Below are 27,103 nucleotides of genomic sequence, written 5' to 3' on the forward strand. Positions count from 1 at the left end.
AGGATATGTTGTGTTTTAATACGATTCTTGACAATTATATTTACAAGATTTAAAAGATTGCACCAAGGTTACATGACAATTTTATATTAAACATTTTCATTCATTGAATTTAGCCTTTTTTAAGGAGTTACTTTTTATATTTTTTTCCATACTAAATTAAGCCTATCTTGCTGTTATATTTATTTTATTAGTCTATAATGTTGTTGTTATTGGCTCATTTTCTGCCACTATGTTGCAGAACTCTTTAAATAACCTTTTCCCCCTTTATTACTTTAACTTTTACCATCCTTTCTATTGAAACATGCTCTTTAAACTGTTTTTTTCAGCACTTATTTTGACAAAGCCATAATTGGTAACTTACACCAACAAAGTACTACCAAAAACACTACTACTACTACTACTACTACTACTACTACTACTACTAATAATAATAATAATAATAACAATAAAATATCTATAAACATAAATATAAAAATGAAATACGAAAAATAAAATTTCAAAACCAGATACGTTGTATTTTGCTATTTTTCAACAGGCATTTTTCAGACGCCTCTGAAGGACCCCTCATAATTCCAACATGGCGGCGTCCATACGGGTGTGCTGTGCCCTCCGCATCACAGCCGGAGGTGAATTATTTCTCTTTTTTATCTTCCACAGCTTCGTTTAAACAGCTCAGTATATACGTCTGAATATATTTACTGTATGTATGTTTAGAAGTGTGACCTGTTACTTATATTCAGCTGTGTTTAATGACCCGGGACTGGCCTGTGGTTGCTGCAGGGCTGTCACGATGAGGCAGGAAATAACTTTAATTTTAGTGCAGTCATATTACTTATATGTGTTTCATGCATTCAAGAATAACATTTATGTCCTTAAATTTTAGTTATTTACAGTTGAAATGAGTAAATTAGCTGTCCTCGTGCCTTCTTACGGGTTGTCTGTTGCTCGCGCGTGTTAATGCTCCATAAAAATTACTGAAATTCAGGTTTTTAGATTTTGTTATTGCACAACATAAAAGTCTAATTCAAGAAAATCTAAATATATGTGACTGACTCTCCAGGTCTGTCGCTGATATCTAGGTATGACCCCCACGAATCCTTAAAACGATGCATGGATTTTCCCACCAAACGTCATTTAAAATTGTGTCGTTTTATTGTCTCCCTGCTTATTAGTGAACGAAGACTTCTTTTAAGAAACAACTTAAGACTAGTTATGCAATAGTTGAGTTCATGCTTTAATTCGGCATACTTAAACAGCATTTATTGTATTTAAATATCAACATTTATCATCTCATCTCTATCTTCTGTGCCGTGTTAATGGGCAGAAAACTGTGTGGATTAACCAGGAGAGAACCTACGAGGTGGCTGATGCTGCTTAGCTTTTATTATTTTAAATAACAGGTCCATTTCTGCATTGTGTGTGATGTAACAGTCAAGGAAGTTGTGGTTCGTTACAGTCGCTCTAATGCCAAGCATATGGAATTACAGCAAGTAGTAGTAAGTACAAGCACAAACATTTATATACAAATAGAAATGTAAAAATATAAATAAAGCAATAGTAAACAATAAGAATAATATGTAAATGCATATATAAAAAAGTATGTATTATGTGCTGAGTATGTCAGTGTGGAAAAATATTAATGTAAAGAAATACATTAATAGATAATAAGCACTAGTATGTAAATATTTAAATTGTAATATGGGTACTGTGTATCATATAAAACTGTTCCTCATGCTGCACACTGATGTGTAAAACTAGTATGTAAATTCAAAATATAAAAATGCTACAATGAACAACGGATATACACATAAGTAGGAATAACAATAAGAACATATGCAGTATATGCAGTAGTGAAGGGTGCTTTCATAGCTGTGTTTTTGTATGTAAAACCTGCTTGGTGTTATGCACATAATGCAGTTTTAATCCATCTTCCTCTGGTGCATGTCTCTTTCAGTTGCAGCACCCCTCCGAACATTAGGCGGAGCAGTTCCGATTTCCCACTTGGCGAGTCGAGCCTCGGCTTCCTCACTCCAAAGAAACTCTTCAGTTCCACTGTTTCCTGCAACCGCTTGGCAGCAAACCAGGCACGGCAGCTTCTTCAACAAGTGTGAGTACATGATAAGATTATTTCCAAAATCCCCTGTCCCCACGTCTTTATCAATAAATACACCATTGTAGCTGATAAAAAAATGTAGGGTTAATTTCTAATTTTTGTAAACATAATACATAACTTACTTAGAGTATTTCTCATATCCAAACAGTTTCCCATAATCCATAACTTACTGTCACAGGAATTGTTGTTGCTCCTTCCCAGTCTTGCATAGCCAGACCCATCTCCGCAGCGCTGGGTCAGTGCTCGAGAAAGGTCTGGAGTCACATATTATCACTCTGCTCCAAATAAATGTTTCCCCAAAATGTTTCTGTCACTGAAGATAGTTCTCATCACTCTGATGTTTGTTTAAGTTATTGTTTTTATGACAAGTTTGGTTTAATGAGGTATTAATTTCTACAAAAAGGGGATTTTCCACCATGATTGACAGCCAATTCATGCGCTTGCATTCAGTGGCGCTGCTCCCAATTAGTCAGAAAGGGTGTTTTGGTGGGAACTCGCTAATGCGCAGACTCTGGCTCTCAATGACCTCAACAGCACGAGATTGCAGTGTCCATATCCGGGATACTTGAGCTTCACTTAAGCATAGCGAGAGTAAGTGGGGACTCATCGTCCATCTTTATATACAGTCTGTAGCATTTTCAACAGTTGCAGCTAACTGTGAGGCAGCACTTTTTTGTTTCAACATGACAATGCCCATATGCACAAAGCCAGGTCCGTAATGAAATAATTCTCCCAGTGTGGTGTGGATGAACTTGACTGACCTGCTGAGTCTTGACCCCCTTTAACACCTTGATGGTGAACTGGAACACGACTGCGAGTCAGACCGTATCACTTAACATCAGTCTCCGACTTCACTAATGCTCTGGTGTCGAAGTGGGTGCAAATCTCTGCAGCCAGGTTCTTAAATCTGCTTGAAAGCCTTCACGGAGCAGAGGAGGCTGTTGCAGCAGCAGATTAAATTCCATTGTTTTGAAATGACATGTTCAACAATCACATAAGGACGTACTGTCAGGGCGTCCACGTTCTTCTGGTCCTGTAGGTTTTGTTGGATGATTTTCCATCAGAAGATGCAGGTGCACGTTTGCAGAGCTTGTTTGGACAACATGTCAGTTTGATGACAGTCCTTTAAATGGGCATTTATGGAGCTGTCATACATCCCCTCTTTCTCTCCCTTTCTTGCTTTCTCAGTCTGTCCCCAGCTCCTCTATTTATGTCTTTTTCAGACAATTTAATGCTTTGTGTCATTCAACATGTCTGGCTCACAGTTTGGATTGTGATACAAACACAGACAAACACACATTTCAAACACCAAAAACCTGTCGCTTTTTAATTGACTCCATATCGGAGCTCATATTTCTCCATGAAGAGTCCTTCAGTATTGGCTCTCAGCAGAGTATTGGTTCTGTAGATTTACTTTCATTGTTTGGTCTTTTTTACTGATGTGCAGCATTTTCAGGTTGGTCTTAATCTGTAGATATACCTCAGCACATAAACTGAACCTGCTCTACTGTATATCCACTTTAGGTGCCAGTTCTTTGCAAACACTGAGGGTTTATTGTGTTTTAATTACAGTCCCGTGGCGACCCCATATGTTACCTTCTGGACATTTTAATTCCTGGCCCTTGTCGCCCCCAGAGTCCATACATCCTCACACCAGCTGGCTTTAATGGGACGCCTAAATTCAGCTGCATAATGTCTCACAAATTGCATTCATAGTTTGCTCGAATTGTCGTGTTCTGGCTTATTGAGTAGAGATAAAGTCACTGCTGTGAAGGTGTAGCAGGTGAGAAAATGGACTCAGTCTGTCATGTTGGCATTCAGTTAGGGAAGAAAGAAAATGCTGTAATTTTTAGGTTCTTTAATGTTTTATTGAGAGCCGAACACCAGTGCTGTTTGCTGATGAAATCCCTGTATTTATCATTTCTTATTTTGTATTTGACCGCTCTTGCTTTTGACCGTTCAGCAAAGTCTGGGAGGTGACCAAACGTCTCACAAGCTGTCACGTTTATATTTGGTTTTTCACGTGTGTATTTACAGTGACGGCTGTGGAGCTGTGGAGAGGTGTGTTGGCAGAGTCAGGTGCCGGAGCCAGGAAGGGCCGAGGGAAGAGAACCAAACGCAGACTGAGGACAGACTTGAACCGAGGACAAAACATCGGAGAAGGTGAGACATCGTCTGCCCGTCTTTGTGTCTGTCAGCTGTCTTTTTTTCTTTTCCTGCAGATGTTTTCTTGACTTTCTTGGGTGCAGAGGAAACTCACAAAATTCCATAAAATCACTTTTGCATATGAAAAGTGGAGTGTTTACATTATTTTCTTCGTCCAGAAGTTCTAATACTTCTCCTTCTTTTCCTCTTCTTTTTAGTGATGGATACAACCCACTAGAATATTCATTAGTTAAAGTTAAATATTACACTGCTCTTCTCGGGAGAGGGATTACCCTTCATTTACTCTGCCTGTCTTCCTGTCTTCTTTACGTTTTCACTTTTCTCTAAAGAGGCACTATCAGTCTTCATTCTGTCTCTGTGTCCCGGTGTTGTCAGCCCGTCTCTTCTCTCCTCTGCTTTCACTTTAACTAAATGTCTCTAGTTTATTTTTTACTCCTTCTACTCACCCGTCTGTCATGGTGAAAAGCCTTTAAAATATCTTTAATGTATTTGTTACATACTTAGAAATGAATTAATGAATTAAATTGTTTATTTTGGCCATGCAACACAAACATCAGAGTCAACCATTTTGCATGTTATCATATATAAATACCGCCACACAAAAAGGTAAAAAAACAGCATCCAGTGACTGAAAAGGGAATAGGCTGAAGCCAAAGGCTCATGAACCAAATATGCAGCTCAGTTTAAAAGGTTGATATGATGCTGCTTGTTTTTGTCATACAGAAGAAGCTTTTAGCAAAAATTGGGCTTGTGTGTCTAAGTTGGACTTTGATCAGTCAAAAAGTCATTTCCAGACAGCAAACTCTTAACATACATTTTTCAAAACTTGTAAACACCCTAAAGTACCTGTGGTTGATAGAGATAGATTATAATTTATGCTCTACTTCCGTTCATATTTATTTAAACGAGAAGTTATTCACTACTCTCTCAATTCTCCACACACAAACACGTGAATATGATACATTTTTTTCTTTTCCTCTCTCTGTCTTTCTCCGTGTCTTTATCCCACAGGTCGTGGTGGTTTTCTGTGGCCTGGTCTGAACTCTCCGGTGCTGAGGGCCGGGAGTGTGCAGAGCGTGAGTCGAAGAAGCGAGAGCGAGCAGCAGGATTTGCAAGCTGAAATAGGTACAGAGACAGAATGCACTGAATACATACAAACACAAGTGTGAACACGCAGACATACAACATGAACACAAATGATAAATTACTAAGCACGTACTGATAATGTAACACTTCTAAACTGTATGAATTTAGGAATGCATTCAGTCATTTGAATTAACCCAAGAAACTCATCAAATTATATCACTGATGCCATGAATTGTTACTTCATTTCCCCTGGTAAAGAGGCTGCTGCTTTTTTTTCAGTGAAACCGAAAAGAAGTCTGAGTTTTTACCAATGGTAGATGCCTAAAAAACTGACAGCATGAAGAAAAATGACCTCCAGCAGTTTTGTTTTCTTTATAAAAGCCAAAAAAGCAATTATTTTACTAGAAAATAGTCTTTTTCAAGACTTACTAGGAAGCAACAACATGTAAAATGAGGTCTTTAGGTGGCCTTGTGGAGTTTTCTTGTAAAGAAAAGTTATTTTTGTATTCATTGTTGCTGTGTTTAAGTTAGAGATAGAAATAAAAATGTGCTGTGTGCATCTTCTTGCTCATAAAATGTTTGCAAAACTCATCTTCAGTATTTTCTATCCAGCATTGTGTACACCCATATTTTCTCGGGTTGATGCTAGAATGGATGGACCAAAAAACAGGGGAGATCGGCACTGTGATTGGCAAGAGCTTGGTTCATCCAAATATAGTAAACAAACATTCGTCCACCGCTCCACATCCAGGCGTATGTGGTCACTGTGGGAAAGCCGACTTTCTGCCCTCCCTCTGGTTCTCTGGCGGAGAAGCAGAGCACAGTCTGGTTCAGTGGGGCTTTCTGGAGACCTATTTGGGATTGCTGGATAAAGCCAGGAGGCTGAGAGTCGAGGCAGGGCCCGCGGGATACGCAGGAGAACCAGAAGAAGGACGGAAGGTCTGTGGGTCTTATGCCAAGACCAAGTGCCCGCTGTCAGTTGTCCTCCAGTCTCCACACACCCCTGGATGTGGAGCTTCCAACATGATTTGCATGCCCTGGCTCTCTGTTCACCTGCTATGACTTTCTTCCTTCATCTGATAAAGCCTCCAGATTTTTATAGACAAAACATATATCTCAATATCCACATGCGAGCGTGAAAAACTGATCATGTAACAACCAATCACAGCAGAGAGCTGAGATAAATGTCCCTCTCCCCTCCCTCCAGACCTTCTGTTTCAGCACTAAACATTTACTAACTTACACGCTCCTACTTTCCTTACTTTGCTGGTACATTGCAGCATATCTCAGCTAATAAGGCCACCTGTTGATGAGTGTATAAACCGAGAAACCATCGGTGTCGCTCATGTCAACCTGCACATGCACGAGTTAAAAACTTGGACCCACTCAAAGAAAAACAACTCCATTGGCCACAAGTGGTAGAAAACTCCACGGGGAACTTTTAATTTTGAGAACCAGACGCACCAACAGCACCACTGGTGTGAGACAGAAGCTGACAATTTGTCTCCACTGTGATCTCATTTGTTCAGAGTAATTACACAGTTGACTTGACAATGACAAATAACAACTTTGATGTTTGTCATGTTGTGCTCTTTGAAATGGCCTCTGTGCTCCAGCGCTGAGTTTGTTGGTTGTGTCTTTCTGCAGTGCGTCAGAGGGATGAGCGGGAAAGGAAGAAGAAGATGAGGGTGAAGAGGGAAAGAGGATGGACGGGATACTCCTGGGGGGGCACCAGCTTAGGCCCCCCTGACCCTGGACCCAACGGAGGTAAACAAACACAAAAACGCTCGCACAGTTTAGAAACTCTGTGTGTGTGTGCGTGTGTGTATGTAAGATGTTTAATAAGTGGTACGAGCTGCCGAGTGCGTGAGAGAGCAAAAGACTGACAGGCCAGTATGGGGGCCCATTAGGACTGATGAAGATGAGAATGTGACCAAAATGTCAAGTGTGTCCAATTTCCTAATTTAGAAAGACATTTTTCACGGATGTCTTCTTTTCTCTCTGACACTTTCTGTCTTTTCTTTATCCATCGCATACTTTTTATTTTTCTCTCTTTGTGCTATTTTTTTTCTTTCATTCTCCATCATCTCTCTGCTCTCTTCCCCCTCTTCTGTCTTTTTATCTTTCTTGTAATTCTTTCCATTTCTTTTCATTTTTACACTCAGCCTCTGGGAAGAAAATTGGCTGTTGTTTAGAACTGCAAAGATACGTCTTTTGGGAAACTATACGCTTTACTATAACTTTACGCTTATTCTATGAACTGTGTTGCTTTGCTATCATCTTTGATAAACCAGATCTACAAAGCTAAAGCTGCTGTGGACCAGGCTGCAGCAAAACATTTTATAGCGTCCTAAATAAGAAGCTGTGTCAGTTAAAGTGTACACTATATTTGAATATTTACTCCACTCTACCTTAAACAATAGCTCATTGAGGCAGTTGTAGACCAGCAAGTCTGCTGTTTGCAGGAGTCTGGTGTTTTTATTATAACAACTTCAAATCCCTGTTGTTAAGTGCTGTTTAATTGCAAGGTAAAGCAGTGACAATTATAGCATATACTTAGACTGATATTTATCTATTTTTTTAGGTGACTTGAAACTAATCAATTCAGGCAGAGTTTGCTCAGCATGCTTTGATTATATGTACAAGAAGTAGCGTTTTTTTTCTGCCTGGAAGTAATTGTACTTATACATATTCAGTCTATTAAGAAATCATACCTTTGGAATTTCTAAATACACATGTATTATAATGATAATACTCTGATACTGCCTAAGTCTACCAGTGAGTTTGTCTGACTGTGATTTAGTTTAAAAAACAACATTCGACCTTTCCCAAAGTGGACATTTTGACTCATGATAGCAGAAAAATCTGGATGTCATGTGGTAGAAAAAAATGTAGTATTGAAAAGAAGTGTATCAACAGTTTTCTCCCTCTCTCTCTAATCTGCCTCCTAACAGGAGGGTTTATATCAAGACTTAAGGTTGAAGCTTGAATGTAATGTTGTAGTGCAGAGTCTTTGAAGCCCATGAATGTGTGTCTCCCGCCTAATCAACTCTTTATTACACACCTTGAGGAACACCTGGTTAATTCACCTGATTCACTGACGGAGCCTCCGGCCTCCTGTTCCCATCCTTATTACTGGTTTAAATCTTGATCATTGCTGTTGGAATTGAGTTTAGCACATTTACCTCACACTGCTGACAGTCGAGGGATGAGGCTCTGAAGTCGCAAAGCACATTTTCTTGCTCCCTCTTCTTTAACCAAGTCTCTTATTCGCTTATCGTTTCCTTCGCTTCCTCCTCGGCTTTCTTCTTCTCTCATTTCCTCTTGATATTTCCTCTATTGTCACCGTGCTAACAAGCTCTCACACCATGAAATACACTCGCTCTCTCTCTCTCCTACATGTACAAACGCTTTTTTTCTTTTTAACGCACACTCTGTCTGTCGCTCTATCTCACACACAAATACACACTGGGACTAGTGAATGTGATGTGAAGAGAGCTGTAACTAGGTTGCCTCCCTCTGATCAGGTTTATTTTCTTACAGATGGTGGGATAATGTCCCAGTTGAGGTGTGTGTGTGTGTGTGTGTTTCCCTCCTCGGAGCCTTTGAGTCGGCTCTCCTTTGTTTGTTGTTAATTGGTTAGAAGTGAACAGGCTGCTGTCGGGAGGGTAACATCCTTCAGAGGTCACTGACAATGAAAAGTGTCAACTTGTCGCACGGCTGCAAGTGCTTCTGGGTATTTGTTACGCCAGCAGGAGCCTGGTTTAATCTGTTTATAGTGTCTGTGAGCATGTGTGTGCCTGTGCCCAAATGTGTTTGTGTGTAGAAGCTTTTCTGTCTAAACTTCTTTCTGTCTTCCTGCCTCTCTCCACAGAAACCTACGAGGACTTCGAATCGCGTATCATTGAGGTGAGTGTTTACCAGCTGGTCTTTATAATTTAAGGTTTCTCATGCATTAATTTATTCATAACGTACTGCTACTATATCAGCTTTCACTGCCATGTGTAGATTTTTTTGTTTTGGGAGCTGTATCCTTCTCTCTCTCTTTCTCTCGAGCAACTTTTTCACAAAAATCGCACTATAGGGCCGCAACAAAGTCCGCCCTTCATACTGCCCTTGCATTTTATACAGATCCAGATGATGGCGGCCTTGTTCCGCTCCAGTGTGTGATTATTCACTGCGTCATGCCATCTTGCAATCAAAAGAGGCATGCGGGCACCTCTAGTGTGACATGTATTTAACACTATGGCAGCGCTTTATAAACAGTAACAAAGGCATCACGTTAGTCACAATCAGTAACCTTCTTTTTTTATACGGCAGCTGATCTCCTCCTCTGCTCAGAGGGTGAGGACCTCCTGAATCTCGTTGTTTTCCAAGTTTGCGGACATTTATGACCGCTGTCCTTCTTCTTTGAGTTATCTGCCATGCTAACAGCTGCGCTCCCGTGGTCGGTTGCACACATAAACATGTTGCCAAATGTTGGCACACCCGCCCATGAACACGTCTTTTTGGCTTTACATAAGACCTCGTTTTTTGGCTGTTACTACCTCCTGTCCCGGCTCAGAAATGGCAAAACTCTGTCCCCCCCTTTCCATGATTGTATGTTATTTACAGAGCAGCGAGGCGGCATAACGGCGTGATATTCCCACCTTGAACATGCAGTTTAAATGCGACTTCTGTCTTGTGGCAGAGTGGACTTTGGACACTGACAAATGGCTGATTTTATCCTCCGTTATGGCAGCAACAGAAAGTTTTCTCTCACTCACCTCTGCAGCAGCAGCTCCTCTTAATTTAAACCTGTAAGCCAGGTTAGCCATTGTTAGCAGTAACAGCTAATAACTCATTACGCTGTATTTTGTGTCTACAAACAACGTAGCAACATGTCTGCAGATAGAAGTTGGACAGGACTCTGTGTACAAATGTTTTAGTGAGACAACAATAAGACAGAAACGCTAATAAATAGTATCTTACTGCAGCTTTCACTACTGTTTATGCGCAAAGCAGCCACTTTAGATTTTGAATAGCTGGTGAGGTGCAGTAGACTTTCTGAGTTCAAAATCCAACTCTAGGGTGCGTTTCGATTGAAATTTAAGTGGTACACAGGTATTTGTAATCTGCTCAGATCAGCTCACAAACTGATTGAAAGGAATTCTTTTGTGATCAGCAAACACTTTGTTCGTCACCACCCCTCTACTCAAACTCCACAAACTGCTGCTGACAAAAAAAAAGAGTCATCAAGAGTCCTGCCTGTGCTGCGTTCACAAACCAGCAAAATCTTTGAATTCAGAGGGGACACAAACAAAAAGAAAACCAAACATACAAAAAGGTTGCTGATCCGGCACATCCAATCTCTAACAGCTGCCATCACACATGGAAACATAGAAACCGTTTAAAATAATAAGAAAACAGAACTAAATCCTGCATTACAACAATATCATGCTGCCCACAAACATATTTAACTACGATAAAATAGTCACATTATTTCACTTTTACGAAGAAATCAAATTTTATGACAGTTGGAATAAAATCCTTTCTCTTTATTGCGACAGAAAATAAAGATTTTCAACCTTGTTTAAAGAGTGGAAATAAGGTGTGAACACATCATTGACACATCATCACCAACAGCTAGAAAAAGCTGAAACTCTGGGGGGTGGACAGATGATTAGTTCTTCTAAGACTGGTACCAGCTCACGGTCATGGAGAATCTCTAAATGAGACTGTGCAGAATAATGATGCAGAAAGCCTCAGAGGGTGAAACTGTTTTCAGGAAACTCAAAATGGTGGAAAATCCAGTGTGGCGTGTGCACATGGGCGGTGTTGGAGGCACATTTGCTGAGCAAGCGTAGCCGCAGTTGAGCGCTAAATTTCATGTCATTTTGTGGCTGCAGTGTGGGGAGATAAGATGGTTAATGAAATATTCAGTTTAGTGCTTCCTCAGGCCAAATTGTGTAATTTCTAAAAAGTCACATTTGCATCTGGGTTTGATGCAAAGCAGATAAAAAAGGTTTCATCAAACTTTAAGCAGTGGAGTTCACTCAAGAGGTACACGTGCAGTGCTGTAGTCAAGACTATACTAACCCAGACCAGGACTTGACCAGGACTAGAGTGTGTCGAACCGAGTCAAGATCAGGACTATATACAAGCAAACGCTGAGAATCGGAAATCAATATAACCGATAGAAGTTTGTTTTTTTGCAGCCATCTCAGTAAGTGCTGCCTTGCAGAACTCTGTTGCGTGTTTTCTTTTGGTTTTTTTGCATATGAATCCTCCTGGATGAGTGAAGGGTGGCAGCTGTTATCTGTTACAAAAAAGCAAACTATGACTTACATAATTCGCTGGATTTGAAGAAGGAAGTTTTACATCCATTCACAGTAATTATGTTAACAAACAAATCCGTCCACTATGTACGAGACCCTCTAAAAGTGGTCTTGAGACCAAGACCGATCTTGATTACTAGAGCACTAGTACACGGCTTTTTAAATAGGAATACACATCACCTAATTGCTGTTTTTATAAAGAAAGCAACTCTAAGACTTATTAGACCTCGAGTTATCAGCATGTTTAATAAGTTATACACTTATGGATGCTACATTTTCATAGAGGAGGTGTGCTTAAAAAAACTGTTATCATGCCGTTACCAAAGACGACATCTATAAAGTAAAACGCTGAGTCTGAGTACCTGAACTAACAACCGTCCAGTCTTGAGCTCACATCCCAAACACACTCCAGCCCTCGTTCTGCTGCTCCTAACTGGAACAGATTAAATACTGAGCTGCTGTGCGATAAGACCTGCCTTACAGACTGAACCGGTTCATTTAGATTCTCTCTCTGTCCTGCTGTATTTTACCTTAATTCAATTAGCACTAATGGACTGTCCGTACTAAACTAATGGGGGTAATGCCAGAAGGTCACACACACACACACCCTCGGGCATACACATACACACACAGCAGGTCCATGTGCCTTACACACACACATTAACTTGCACAGGGATACACTCATACAGATTTCGGCAAATAGACATTCTGTCTAGACTCTGTCTCACACAAGTATTGAGCTGCGATTTATACGTGTACACCAGAGGTCAGATCTTCATTGAACATTTTATTTGCATCATGCATGTGTTTCATTCGTCTTTGTTTCTATTTATTGTGTTTCTTTCATGCACACAAAGTATCAGACAGTGTGTGTTTGTGTGTGTGTCACATTGATAGTCTTCCCCAGCCCTCCTGCCTGCATAAATAAGAGTGGTGTCACAGACATTAGGCTTCCCCCTTGAAACTGAAGCTTTTATGGTGCCATCTTCCTCTATGAATGTACCCTGTGTGTGTGTGTGTGTGTGTGTGTGTGTGTGTGTGTGTGTGTGTGTGTGTGTGTGTGTGTGTGTGTGTGTGTGTGTGTATGTGTTAGTGTGTGTGCGTGTGTGTGTGTCTGGGTGTGTGTACGCCACTATAAATTTAGGCCTAATGAAATGAAAAGGGCTTACCGGAATAAAAGGCTTGTCTCCCAAGGACGATGACGGCGGCATGCCATTAGTGAACACATGCAACAGGAGGAGAGGAGGAGGAGGAGGAGGAGGAGGAGGAGGAGGGAGGGGAGGGAGGTGAGGGAGGTGAGCTGTGAGTGGGAGGAAGAGTGGACAAGAGAGTGAGAGAGAAGGGGAAAAGTCTTAAGAAGGAGTTAGGAAGTTGTGAGGATAAAGGTAGAGCAAGGCTGATAATTATCATAAACAATAACATGGCATGAACTGCAAGGAGGATAATTAGACATTATTCCCACACTAATACATAATCTATAATTTTGTGTATTCATGAAATCATGTAAGCACATATTCAGACCTAATCCAAACAATGTCGTCTTATATACTGTGCAGGATGGTGACGCAATACCCGAGTTTAATTAATTAAGAAACCTAAATCATACTCTCTTTTTTACATACCTTGTAATTTAACAAAAGACAATACAAGCAAATTATAACAACTTCATAAGTCAAGCATTAATACATAAAAAAGATTTCTTATTTGTGAAAATAAGTCATAAGTCTTTCTATCTCACTGAGTTCAGGCCGCTAAATTCTTAAAATTCCCCTGGTTTGCACTATTAATAATTTATATGCTGTGTTTCCATCAACCCATTTTAATTAATTTAAAAAATGAGATTTTTCTGACAAAATGTAAGAATTAGGGGGTCATTTGCTCACATAACATACACAAACTCCGGTGCACTGCACAACAGATGGAATAAAGTTGTAGTTCTTGTGCGTAAAATGCAGGAGTTGCATTGGAAAATGAGAAAAGGAGAGAGAAGCAGCGGCTGGAGGTGACTTGGTTGGCAGTGGGAGAGATGTGCGTAACATGCAGTGAGAGGCGGTGACCATCATCAGCTCACTGAATTGCTGTGGACCCCTGTGTGCATTCAAAGACGGATATGCACCAAGGGGTGCAGCCTGCTTTGCCGAGACTTTAGTACGTGAGATGCAGAGCCAGCAACAGACTTGTGGTTTTTTTGGGTTTTTTTTAAGTTGAAAAAATCTGGATTTTAATTAGGCTTGGACCAAAACATGCTGCTATGAGTCATACTCAGGTAGAGCTCGGTAAGAAATCATGCTAGTTCATATAAGTTTGGCTCTGATCAAAGCTGTAGTGTAAACCCTATATTGGATAAGTTAATAGCTGAAATACAGTGTATAGAGCCCAATATCACAAATCACAATTTGCCTTAAATAGTTAAAAGTTGAAATGGTGCCAGATAATCTTAATGTTTTTTTGGAGAAAGCACAATGTGGCCCTTGCGTTGACTATAAATCCAGCTTTTCATTGGTCGAACCGGTCAAAATATGCAGGTTTAGGAGCTGTTTTAGGACATGCAGGAGTAGAATCTGCATAAACACTGCATAAAAAATACCTTAATGTATGGTTTAATCCAATTCACCAACATTACAATCTGTAGCCTCCGTAATTCCATTAAATTGAATATTTGGCACAGTTTCAGTAAGAGTTACAATCAATTGGACCTCCGGGAGATGAGGAAGAGCGTGAGGGATGACAGAGAGCAGAGGTAACAGTAAAGAAGGGGAGAGTTAGAGCGACAGAGAGAAAAGTGATGTTCATGGCCTCTCTCCAGGTGCAGCAGCCGCTTGGACAGGACTCAGTGATTTCATTAACAGAGATGGACTGTTGTCAGTGTCAGAACAGGGCTTTTTGTCTCTTTCTTTTTTTTCCTCTCTGAAGTCAACAACCTTGAAAGTTTTGCTGAAAGTAAACAGACAAGCGGCTGGATGAGAGCAACTTTGCAAGAACTTTCAATTGGATTAAATGTTGTGTTTTAACAGCCAAGCAGAGCTCGCTGAGACACGTACAGAAGTTAATGTCTAAAGTGGATTTCACATAAAGGGCATTAATACAGTGTGATTATTAATTTGTTAAAAGCATTTCCTATATTTAGGAGTCAGGCTGTTAAAAGTTCACATCCTGCCTCATCTATGTATGTAATTTAAAGAAATACAGTCCTGCAGCAACTCATGGGGATCTGTCTTACTCCCTGCACCAAGTAAAGCACAGCAAGACTGTCATTGCTAGTTTCAGACCAGTGCAGCTGTCATTTTCATGGCCAGTGCCCCCATTTTGCACCCATGGTTGTGCAGGTCCTAAAATTAGTTGCTGTCAGGTGGATTGTCGGCTTGTTGTTATTTGAGGCAACAGAAAGCCATGGTGCCATTGACCAACAAAAACCAGGAACCTGAGCTATATTGCACAAAAATATATGTGCAGGTCTTAATAATAAGTTGGTGATACCTTTCTTAAGGCATGGGTCAAATCTAGCCCCTAATAGGGTGCTGAGTGCCCCCCCCAATTACTTTCTAATTTGTTATAAAAATATAGTGATTCACTCATGGAATTGTTTATGTACTTTTAGTGTACATAAGGTGTCAGACTGCATGTAACAGCATGGAAATAGAGCTTCTTTATCAAAAAAAGTGCCAGTGGAGTATCCCCCACACCCCCGACAGAGGTCTGAGCTAAGCCCCAAATGTCCTAGCATTGCACATCTTAAAATCCTAGAAACATCCGAAAATCTTAAAAATGTCCCAAAATTCTGAAATTGTCCTCAAATTACAGAAATGTGCTTAAATTGTAGAAATGTCCAAAAATCTTAGATATGTCCTAAAATCCCAGAAATGTCCTAAATCCCAGAAAAATCCTAAAATCCCAGAAACATCCCAAAATCTGAGAAATGTCTTAAAATGCTAGAAAAATCCTCAATTCCTAAAAGTAACCCAAATCTTCAAAATATCCTAAAATCAAAGAAACGCTGCTAATATCCTAGAAAAATTCTAAAATCCTTAAAATGCCCTAAAAACCTAGAAATGTCCTAAAATCTAAGAAATGTCTTAAAATCCTGAAAATGTTCTAAAATCCTAGAAATCTGCCTAAATTGTAGAAATGTCCTAAAATCCTTGAAATTTCTGAAAGTCCTAGAAATGTCTTAAAATCCTTGAAATGTCCTAAAATCCTATCTCTGCGATAAGTAGTCCAAAACACGACATAAAGCACAGAATAAACGTATATCATGTTGTTAGAATTTGTCCCCTGCAGCACTGTGTGGATTGGAAGAAATCGTTCCTCTTGTGTAGGAGTAAATAACGTCTTTACACCATTCAGTGTGTTTGCAGAGTGAAGATATCAACTTAAAATACAAGTGAAAGAAAGGATGCGTAGCTGTGCCGCAGCCAGTCAGAGAAGTGTTAAACGTTGGCGGAGGTTTGTGCTCCTGCAGCGCCTTCTGGTTCCCCTGCACTGCAGCGTATAGACACATACAGATACAGAGACATGCAGCAACAGATTGAGAAAATAAAAGATGAAACAGAAGTGAGAGCGAGCTAGAAGCATCCTCCCACCTCCATGCTGTCGCTCGTCTAGTGGAGGAAAAAACTCGTCCCATCTGCTCTGCTGCTTTCACTACGCCAAAACTGCTGCATCTCTACCTAAAATAACAACGTAGAGCCAAATGCCCAATTTCACTGGAGGCATTTACATCTGATAGAAACTGTCTGCAAGTCACACTGAAACATGAGAATTAATAACTTGTTGGATTTTTCATTTACAAAAACAGTGTTTGAGATCCCATCTGGTCTGGTTTTTTGCAGAGGCGGAGAGTTTCCTTGACAGCAAGAAAAGATATGTTGCTGCTCTGTGTTATAGGCCTGTAGCCATGGTATGCAGGCAGAATGTGGTGTGAATATAAATTTAGCATTTTAGCTATGTGTGCACTTCATTAACAACATTGTGTGCTATGTAAAGTAAAAGTGCTAATACCATCCTGTGAAAATAAAATAAGTATAGTCAGTAAAATGTAATGCAAGTATTAAAAGTTAAAGTACCCAATTTAGAAAAAAAGAAAAAGAAAAAAAAAACCACAAAAAAACACAAAACTCAAAATTCTTAAAAAAAGGAAGAAAAAAAGACACCTGAAAACTCAAAATTATTAAAAAATAAATTAGATATAAATAACTTAAGATTATAAAAAAGAAGAAATAAACCACCCAAAAAACACAAAATCATAAAGAATCAAGATTAAAATAATAGAAAAAGACTAAAGTGTTTATCAAAATAATTGACAATTAATTCTCTGTGAATTGATGATTCACTACTCAGCTAATCATCAAACAGTATTTCTATAAACTGTTGGGCAATTTAATTAATAACATAGGATCACATTTTATGAACTCTTCATATGTTTTTATTCAAAAAATCTTAATTTGTTAAGTAACTAAAGCTGTCAGATAAATGTAGTGAAGTAAAAAGTGCAATATTTACCTCTAAAATGTTGTGAAGTATAAGTGTAAAGTAGCTTGAAAAGAAAATAGTCAGTAAAGTACAAGTACTTTAAAATCATACTTAGTTACAGTACAACTTAGTTACATTCCCTGATTGTGTTTGTTTTAGTCAGAGTTATGTTAGAAAATATGTGCAGGTTTGTGAAAGCATTAGCACCTAACAGAGAAACATATCACTGTGTGTGTGTGTCTGTGTGTGTGTGTGTGTGTGTGTGTGTGTGTGTGTGTGTGTGTGTGTGTGTGTGTGTGTGTGTGTGTGTCTGTGTCTGTGTCTGTGTGTGTGTGTGTGTCTGTGTGTGTGTGTGTGTGTGTGTGTGTGTGTGTGTGTGTCTGTGTCTGTGTGTGTGTGTGTGTGTGTGTGTGTGTGTGTGTCCTGCAGGGTTGTGTTTTCAGTGTTTTGGTGTTTGCTGCTGCCCTGACCCCAATCCTTCTGCTGTGGCCCCTGCAGTCAAATTATAAATCCTTTACTGAAATGTGCGTTACGTAACGAGTGGAGCTGAAGGCAGATCTTGACTTTGAAGTTCCCTCAGCTAAATTTCAAATTCAGCACTGTTCTGTCACTCACTCGCTGCTCTCTGGCGAGGATGAAAACGTGGAGATGAGCTGTGTGTCTTGGCCCAGATAAGGTCCCCGTAAGGCTGCTGGTGGTCCCTGCACAGGCTGCCAAAAGAACGAAATATGAGGCAGCAGATAGAAACAAACACATAAAACACCTGGATCTAGTGCTGCGCGATATGGACTACAAACAAAATGTCACACCAAACTCAAATAACATTTTTAAATGAACCACAAACTACAAATAACAAAAAAAAATACTTAAAATAAGTTTTGCGTTTATTATAGCAATAACTGGTGGGATGTTACAAAATTGCATGTGCAAATGAGTGCAAATAATGATGATTTAGTTGATTTTTAGCTCCTTATTGTTTGTAATTGTTTAGTATGAAGTTCTGCAATACCTTTTGATTATTTTATCAAGACATTTCTTAAGGTATGCTTATACATACACACATAAACTATAATTAAGTCAATAAAGAGGAATCTTCATTTGTTTTCTGGGGATGTTTTCATGGGAGTGTGAATCATTAAAAAAGATTTGAGGTGTGTCTGATTACCTGTTTCACATTTTATTACAAGTGTGTCGTGCCGTTTGGGATTCCCACTGGTCTGGTCTTGGTCATGATTTGGTCTTTCCTACAACACTGGCTTTTAGTACAGTAGTTGTATAAAGGATTTTTTTTGTATTTTTATTTTATTTAGCTTCATACAGTCGGTCTTACTTATTTTGCTTTTCTCTTTCTCACTAGCACTCACATTACGAGCTGCGAGGCTTTATCTCCAAAGTAATGAAAGTCATGTTTGCTTTCATATCTGTTCTACAGAATAAATACATATTGGATGATGTATATTATCGAATTTATTATCACTTGTCTGCCCAAATGTAAATATAGACTACATATTCCTGTATTTGTATAGAATAATAGCTGCACTGTCAGGGGAATAGTGTTAAAACAACATCTTACAGTGGAGCTAAATTCAATACAACACCTCCACAAGCTGCAGATGCAGAAATAACCACACTATTTTAAGTTTTTTGGTTATTTGTCGTGATCGACAAAACAGAAAACAAAACCCACCCACCACAACAAAACCGCAGCAAAGTTATACCAGCAGAGCTCCAACAGGCACAACAAAGATGTAAACCACAGTGCTGAAGCGGCATCTGTGACTCAGCAACAACAAAACTTTCCCAAAGATGAAATATCTAATGCCTATCTGTATGGCATTGAGATATATGTAGATTGTAGTGTTATAATTTAGCAATTTTGCAATGAGACTTGCACTAATCAGTATTTTTATAAGAACAGTGGATCAAAGGTGTCAGTTGTAAAGCATAAAATATTTTATTTGTAAATCAGAATACTTGATCCCTGGAGGAAATTGGGACACATTACAGTTACTTTTACTGTATAAAGGCAAAGAGAAATTTTAAATGAATAGAAATAAGAAGTTGTCTAAGAAATATGCACAAATATGTGCACACCAAAACAGAGCTAAAAGGAGAGTCTGTGTCGGACTTGCATTCACCTACATGACCCCAAATAAATGCAAATTAATGTAAACAGGTGATCAGTTTGCTCTGACATTAGCCATAATTCAAAAATGTGTAATTTTTAGCTTGTTGTGGAGTTTGGCCTCCAAATGGCCCAAAGAAAAACAGAATGACGGAGCTTTAAATATAAAGTTTTTATTCACAACACATGAGGTGAAGAGAAGTGCGGCATTGAAATATCTTCTAATCAGAGCTCTAATTATCTTAATTAACTCGGCTTAATTAACTCATAATTGTAACTGGCTTGTTTTATGTATCACAGTGACGTTCAGCAGCCGCTTCGCTCACTCTCTGTTTTAGTGGTGAATTTATATCTTTGCCACCTAAACTTACTTCTTGTGTGTGTGTGCGTGTGTGTGTGTGTGTGTGTGTGTGTGTGTGTATACGCACGTGTGTGTTGTACAAGTTGTTCGTTAAGTTTTTTTTGCAGTATCAGCAGTTTGTCCATCTGTTATCAAGACACCACATACACTCTGCTAAGGACAACACACTCTTTTTTATCGTATATATTTACCACAGCCTTTTCTCTCTCTCTCTCTCTCACACACACACACACACACACACACAGATTGTTAGTGATTCACATTGGACAGAGGCATTCACTGTCTGCTGCTCTGCTGTGTCACCCTCCTCTTCCTCTCCTTTTTCTGTATTATTTCTGCTTCTTGTTTCTTTTCTCATCAAAATTATTTCATGTCTAAAGAGGCAATAAATCCTTGTTTCCTTTCCTTTCCCTCCTTTTCCCTGTCCTTTTATCTTCTACCACTTTTCTTTCATATCCTCCACTTCATATGATTTATTTCAAACATTTATAATAACAATAAATAAAATACAATGCACATAAAAGCAGCACAAACAAAATTTATAGTGAACATAAAGCAACATAAATTTTACATTTCATGTCTGAAAAGGAGTAGGAAGAATTGCCTTTCTTCCCCTCCTTTCCCTCTCTCCTTTCAAACCTGCAACGTTCTTCCTCTTGACCTTTTCTATCTCCTTTGTCCGCTTTCTCTCCTCTCTGGTCAACTCCAACTTCTTTCCAACTTCCAACATCTTTCCTCTTTTCCTGATCCCTTACCCTCTCTTCGCTCCATCCTCCTCCTCTGTGCGGTGTGTCAATGCTGCCCCCCGCTGTTTTCACAGTCGTGTTGCAGATAGTTGATCAGCCTGCGTAGCTGCTTGAGGGGAGTCAGGCCAGTGTGTGTGTGTGTGTGTGTGATAGATGACTGTTTGCTCTGTTTGCTAACAGGTCGATGAAAGTCACTTAAATCTGGACAGGCGTTCTGGTTCGGTTGACATCACACACACACACACACACTAAGTGAAAAGCTTTAACAATCTATAGTAGCGTTATAACTGCAGATGTTCTCACAAAAACACACTTCTTTTTGACTGTTGAGTAACTTTATTGGCCTGACTGGTGCATATAATACAAAATGTACATGACTGAAGAATTATGTTTTTAAAGCATGGTCATGATACATTATGAGTCAAAACAAGTCTGTTTTTCTTTTGTTTTAGTTTAGTTCTGCTTTTGTTTATTGTAAGGTTTATTATTAGATTCAGGTTTCTCTGACAGGTTAAACTGCCTTATATCACAGATGGATGACAGTGATTGGTTGGTGTATCTTGCTCTGATAAACTGATGTTTACAGTAATAAGGGCACATAATGACATATGACAATATATGACAGTGAATGTATCCTGAGGCCAGAGATACACTTGCTTTTACAATGTTGACCTTTATTTCTAAATGTTGCACTTTATTTCTTAAATGTTTCGAATTATTTCTTAAATGTTGCACTTTATAAGAAATCAAACCCGTTTTAAAATTTTTTTTAAATCCTAGATCTTTTAACTTATATTGTTTTGATTGTGTTTATATTGTCTTATTGTCTTACATGTCTGTTTTTATGCTGAGCTCTTGTAACTGTTTTCCCATGTGGTTTCTGCTGCAAATGGTAAATATATTGACTGTGACTCTCTGACTCTAGTACATCAGCGAGTTCACGACTCAGCTGATTGTCTACATGAACATGTGTTAAAAAAGCAAGTTTATCTCAATCCTAAGGTGATTTGTGAGTGTATTTGGTATTTTTGTGTATTGTTTTGCAACACTTAACAAACGTACACACAGAGTTGTATTAATGTGCGTACAGTGAGTGTGTTTGACATGATGGCCAAGCTTACGTGATAGATGTCAGGTGGTGAGAGACGTCTTATTTGTTGTTGTTTAGTGTGTATTTATTCTTGTCTTGCAGGTGAAGAGTGTGTTCAACATGACAGCCAAGGAGGGCAGGAAGAGGTCCATCAGCTGTCTGGTCGCTGTGGGAAACGGCAACGGAGCTGCAGGTTTGATACTCTGAAAAATACAGACTGTGGCTTAAAGTTTGTCTTTGGTCGCCTGTCTCAGACCTTTTTTAAATTCCATGTCGCTATGTGGAGCAATTTCCACATAGCCAGACCTCTCTTCACTAGAGTGGCACCAGACCCAGAGTTATGTCAGTCAAATCAGATTTGGCTGTTCAAAGATATTTGACAATTATTTTTTTGGTTTTATTTTGTTTTTTTCTGTCATATTAAATTTCAAAGTTCGAATAGGCTCACTAGGACAATGAAAGTAAAAGAGGCATTCACGTATTGTAGTAAATAAACGGTAGATCAGCAGCGTGCAACAACATCTTTTGCAGACACTACATATCAAACAAAAGCCAGAGACTGTATCATATTAAGTTGCTGTGAGCTGTAAATTCACCAATTCTCAGGAAAACAGAGGAGGTAATGTTGTCTCCGAGCCTTAAGGTGCAGAGTCTCTGCTCTGTGTAGCTGTCTGCGTCTGCGCAGATCCCTGTACCAAAGAGTAGCGTGAAATTCAAGAGCGCTCACTCCACTCCAAAATCAGGGGACCAAAACATCCCCAGAGGCACAAAGCTCAGCACACTGTCATCTGAGGGGACTCCAACTGATGATTCAAATCTCTGACTACACGCTTAAATGTCTTTCAGTGTTTTACGTGGCATTTTCTTATGCTGCCAGCGCTCGCCTCTCCACCAAAAAAAGTTCCCTCCTCAGACTTTTTTGTGAGAGCACCGTCGCTGCGTCCTGGCCTCAGCGCTGCTTTAGACAATTGTGATTGGTTAAAAGAAATGCCGACAACACCAGAGCATTTTTCCTTCGTGCAGAATTATGATGGCTCAGCCAGACGTATCTCAGCGTGAGATAGCCCTGACTGCTGAACAATTTTTTTAAAGTTCCTAAAAACAATGAACTGAACCAAAAATGTTTTTGACAGTTTCAGGGTGTTTGCAAAAGTTGAGAAAAAAAAATGTGTTATATGTGGATATGAGAAAGTGCAGGGAATGTTTCTGACAGTTTTCAGGCTCCTCAGAAGTGAGCGGCAAAATACATTTTTAAAAACGCTGAGGAAACTCTTCAGCCGACTCCTGAGATTCACCTGCTGTCAGCCTCTCATTACAGAGTCTGGTAGGGCTGCTTTGTTTAAAATGTCATCAGGTTACAGTGTTCATGGCGGCTCATTACCGGCAGCACTAATTAAACATCACTTTAAACAATGAAATCTGGCTTTAACTGGCAGCATCACCATCGACTCTCTCCTCCCTCCTGCAGGCTTTGCTTTGGGTAAAGCAGCGGACAGACCCACAGCTTTGAGGAAGGTAAGTTTCTTTTAATTCCAACTAAAACAATCATTGTGTCACTTTTTGTGTCAGAATCTCCAATTTATGGAATTCATTATGTCTTCAAAATATATGTTTTTTTATTTATTTTAAATTTAAATAGAATTGGGTGTAGTAAAAACTGAGTAATGAACTAAACTGTTTTGTTGCATTCAGACTATCTGTTATAGTTTAAGACACTTACTGGTAAACTCTAATGAATTGCTAATGAATTATTTTACCTAATAATTAATACTACTATAATTTGTATACAGCTACAGCGACTTTCCCAACTAAAAAGCTAATAATGATAACAACATACCAACTTTGAGTCAACAAATAACCTTCTGTATATGTTTTTCTATTTCTCTGTGTTTCTGTAACCTGCAGGCCAAAAACAGAGCCATCAACTACTTGCACTTCATAGAAAGATACAACAACAAGACCAGTAAGTGATTTTCTACATTTTAGGTTTCCTTCGAATGACATCCTCAGCGTTTCTTAACCAACAATCATGGAGAGTCCATAACGAAGTCCCACTGATAATGAATAATGATGAATAATTCTGATGTGAAATATCAGAAGTAAGATAAGGGAAAACAGCGGGATCCTGACACTCAGTATACATTTGTGTAGCTAGCATTTTTTTTATATTTCTTAAAAAACTGTAGAGGTTGAAGATAACTGGACTATACAAGGCCTGCTTTTGATCTTTGTGAGGTTAAATGACAATCTTACCTGCTCACTGGATCAAATAGTTGTAAGATTAGATTAGATCAGATCAGATTAGACCCTTATTTGTCCAAAATGTGGAAAATTGTCCTCTTTTCTTTAAGATAAGCAAAGTAAAGAGAAGGGACACTGAGACTGTATATTGAGTTAATTTTGAGTTTGTCTTTGTAACTTTTCCTCTCTGGTAGGCTACTAAAACAATCCTTCGACATGCTGAAATCTCATGTTTTTAGGAAGCCACAGGCACTTTTATAGTACCTCATCTTCCATTTTTTTGCACACAATCTTTCACCCCTCGACTTTTAATCAAAGCAGCAGATGTTTTCTTACTCGGCTGGTTAATGTTTGTACTGATGATTCAGTTTCACGCTGATCCGAGATGTAGAAGTGCTCCAACTGTGAGTCACATATGAGAAATGAGAAAAATGAATGGAGCTTTACTTCAAGGACCGCTTGCAAAAGCTTCTCACACTAAACAACTCCTTTACTTCACCTCCTCTGGTTTGTCGCTCTACCGCCTACTCCCTTCTCATTTCTCCTCTCCTTCGTCTCCTCCTGCTCTTTCCTCTCCCCTCATGTCCAGCAATCTCCCCTCGAATCACCTGCCTGCACTTATACAAGAGGCTTAATGTAAAAAATGCATTTTTGAAAGAAAGGTATAAGACTTAAAATGTACAGCTTGTAATTTCTTATTGTAAAATGCCATTTGGCTACGTGTGCCGCTGCTGGAGAGCAAAGCCAGAAAGATTAATGTGTGTGAGTCATCAGCCTCCACCGCGCCCCCCAGGAGGAGAAACTTAGCTTCCTGCTTTGGCCAAAGACCAGGCAAGAAGTTGTGTATGTGTGTATGTGTGTGTGTGTGTGTGTGTGTGTGTGTGTGTGTGTGTGTCTGTGTGTGTCTGTGTGTGTCTGTGTGTGTCTGTGTGTGTGTCTGTGTGTGTCTGTGTGTGTGTCTGTGTGTGTGTGGTGCTGCATTGCCACCCAGTTTGAGCTCCAAACTGTGATATATTTAATTTTTGCAAGTTCATAGAAAAAGATATTGGAGCCCCTGTACATGCCAGCTCTCACTGTTTGACCATCTGCAACATGTCTGCACCGTCATGTGATTGGTTGTTTGTTTACTTCTTGATTCTAAAGTAACTTTTGGGGGGATTATCTCACTGTGTTTGTAATTAAATTATAAATTGTGACACATCAGAAAGCTTTTAGATTATTTTCCTCACCTTTGCTGCTCACTTACTGAAGTCATCATGATCTTTCTGTGCAAAATTGTACGTTTTTCATCCCATCTGTTTGTTTGACAGTCATTAAGATATGTAAAAAAATAAAACAGTGGCCAGATTGCCTTTAGGCCTCTCAAGTTTTGGTGGCGGTCCAGATTTTGGATTTTGTCCACCATGTCATTAACAGTTTTTCTTATTTGACTGTTAAGTTGTGTCGATGTTTTGATTTGGAAGTCCAACATCTGGACGTCCTCTGGACTTGGCCACTAAATGTTTTGTTTTGGTGGAAAAACAACTGACCTTCCAGTTGTTGTTGTTGTTGGCACCAGTGTTCCCAGTCTCCCAGGACCGGGGATGCTTCGTGAATATTCATGTGACTTCAGTGGTGTTCAGGGGAAATGAGAGAACAATGCAGCGCCAAAGGGAATTTGTGTAAATCTGAGCGTGGCAGTGTGTTTGTTTGTTTCTCCTCTGGACATTTTGCATGTTTTTTTGGAAGAAATTAAGACTGAGGAGCAAAAAAACAGTTTTCAGTCCTTTTGTTCAGCAACTTTTTGCCATATTTGCCGAAACTGTCTCGACATCCACATGGAAGCACGTGAGAGTCTGTAAAAAACCTGTTTTCTAATCATAGGTGTAGATTTCAGGGGCGCTGATGACTCATCCTTCTCAATATTTACAATATTTGCATTTGTAACTCCCAGTAAACACATGAATGTAGTAGTAGAGACTTTCATTTTGACATAATTAAGAGAAAAACTCCTGCACAGTCTAACTTTTAAAAAACACCCTTTTTTCTACAGAATTAGAAATATTCACACCATGAACAATGATGCAGAAAATGCACACATTTTTGCATAGGAATCACTAAAATGCAAGAATATAAGTGTTACAAACAAAATCTTTCCTGGCTGAGACGGTCCAAACCCCCCCTTTTTCAGATGTTACCCCCGAAATGTTGAAACAAAGCCTAAGCCCCTGCTCCTACTCGTTGTGCTTCTAATGACACATGCTGGGATCCTCTGTGGCTCACAGAAAACAACCTGTTAGAGCTGAGAAGTCTTAACGCAGCTGTAAATCATTTCAATCACTGCTCCTCAACTAGGGTCAAACTGTCAAACCAGGCAGCAGTGATCAAATATGAGTCAAGATTCTGTCTCTGCACTGCCTGTTTCTTTCCTCAAATGATTTCAGGAATATAGTTAAGTAAATTGTTTATCTGTAAAATGATGTCTTCTTAGCTGGGCGACTTGACTGTTTCCAGCTAGATCACAAGCTGTGTCATTTTACAGCCGGACAGTACACTAAAATGTTTCTGAAAACATTTCAGGCGTGAAACAGGCAATAAAGTCACAGAATCTTGATTCATTTTTGATCAGTGTTGCCTAATTTGACAGTTTGACTGCAGCTACAAGCAGTGATTGACATGAGTAACAGCTGTGCTAGAGACTCCTGAAATCTGATTGGTTGCTTTTTTCCACATGTGATAATGCCGCTACGTGCAATACGAGGAGACAGAGGAGCATGTTTTTTTTTCATCTGTCTCATATAGTGACAGTTTAGGTAATTATGACAAAGAGTTATTTTTCTGAAAGTTACCAGTGACAGCTTTCAGTCAGAGCAGACTTTCAGTTCAGTGTCAGAGTTAAAGGTTAAAAACTCACAATTACTGGAATATATAAAAGTGTGTATTAAGGGGAAATTTGGCTTTTTTTTTGTCTCTACTTTGACTTTGTCGCTGTTTGAGTCTGTGAGTCACACATCACAACAAGACACACACATATACACACACATACACACACTATTCAACCTGGACCTCCTGCAGCCACAGCAAATGTTCATCTCCCTGTGCGGTGTGTGTGCGTGCGTGCGTGCGTGCATGCGTGCGTGTGTGTGTCTTTGACATTTAGTTTTGCATTTTAGATTTCTGAACGCAGCAAGACGTTTCCTGTGAACACCAAACTTTCTACTTTTACTGCTTCTCATCAATTTTCTGTTCTTTTATTCATCCCGTCCATAACTCCCTCACTGTTATTGCAGCATCCAAGCACGAAACCGAACTCATAAGCATTAAATTTCAATGACTGGATGTCCAGAATATGCACGGTTAGCAGCTGGTGTGGCGTTTCAGAAGTGATGTGACATAAGAACAAGATTTCA

At 39.3% G+C, this 27,103-nt stretch overlaps 1 protein-coding gene across 1 annotated transcript in view; it reads left to right on the forward strand.

Moving 5' to 3' along the window:
- The first annotated feature begins 510 nt into the window (after window positions 1-510).
- mrps5 (mitochondrial ribosomal protein S5) overlaps window positions 511-27,103 on the forward strand; it is a 29,761-nt gene continuing 3,168 nt past the window's right edge. The window contains exons 1-9 of the mRNA XM_042502546.2: window positions 511-626; window positions 1,955-2,107; window positions 4,151-4,276; window positions 5,291-5,404; window positions 7,013-7,132; window positions 9,240-9,274; window positions 21,576-21,666; window positions 22,942-22,988; window positions 23,379-23,436. Coding sequence (XP_042358480.2) covers window positions 578-626; window positions 1,955-2,107; window positions 4,151-4,276; window positions 5,291-5,404; window positions 7,013-7,132; window positions 9,240-9,274; window positions 21,576-21,666; window positions 22,942-22,988; window positions 23,379-23,436 — 793 coding nt within the window. The 5' untranslated portion in view covers window positions 511-577. The remainder of the gene's footprint in view (window positions 627-1,954; window positions 2,108-4,150; window positions 4,277-5,290; window positions 5,405-7,012; window positions 7,133-9,239; window positions 9,275-21,575; window positions 21,667-22,941; window positions 22,989-23,378; window positions 23,437-27,103) is intronic.

Source organism: Plectropomus leopardus, chromosome 13 (assembly GCF_026936395.1).
Source record: "Plectropomus leopardus strain MGB_pleo_1.0 chromosome 13, ASM2693639v1, whole genome shotgun sequence".
NCBI lineage: Eukaryota > Metazoa > Chordata > Actinopteri > Perciformes > Serranidae > Plectropomus > Plectropomus leopardus.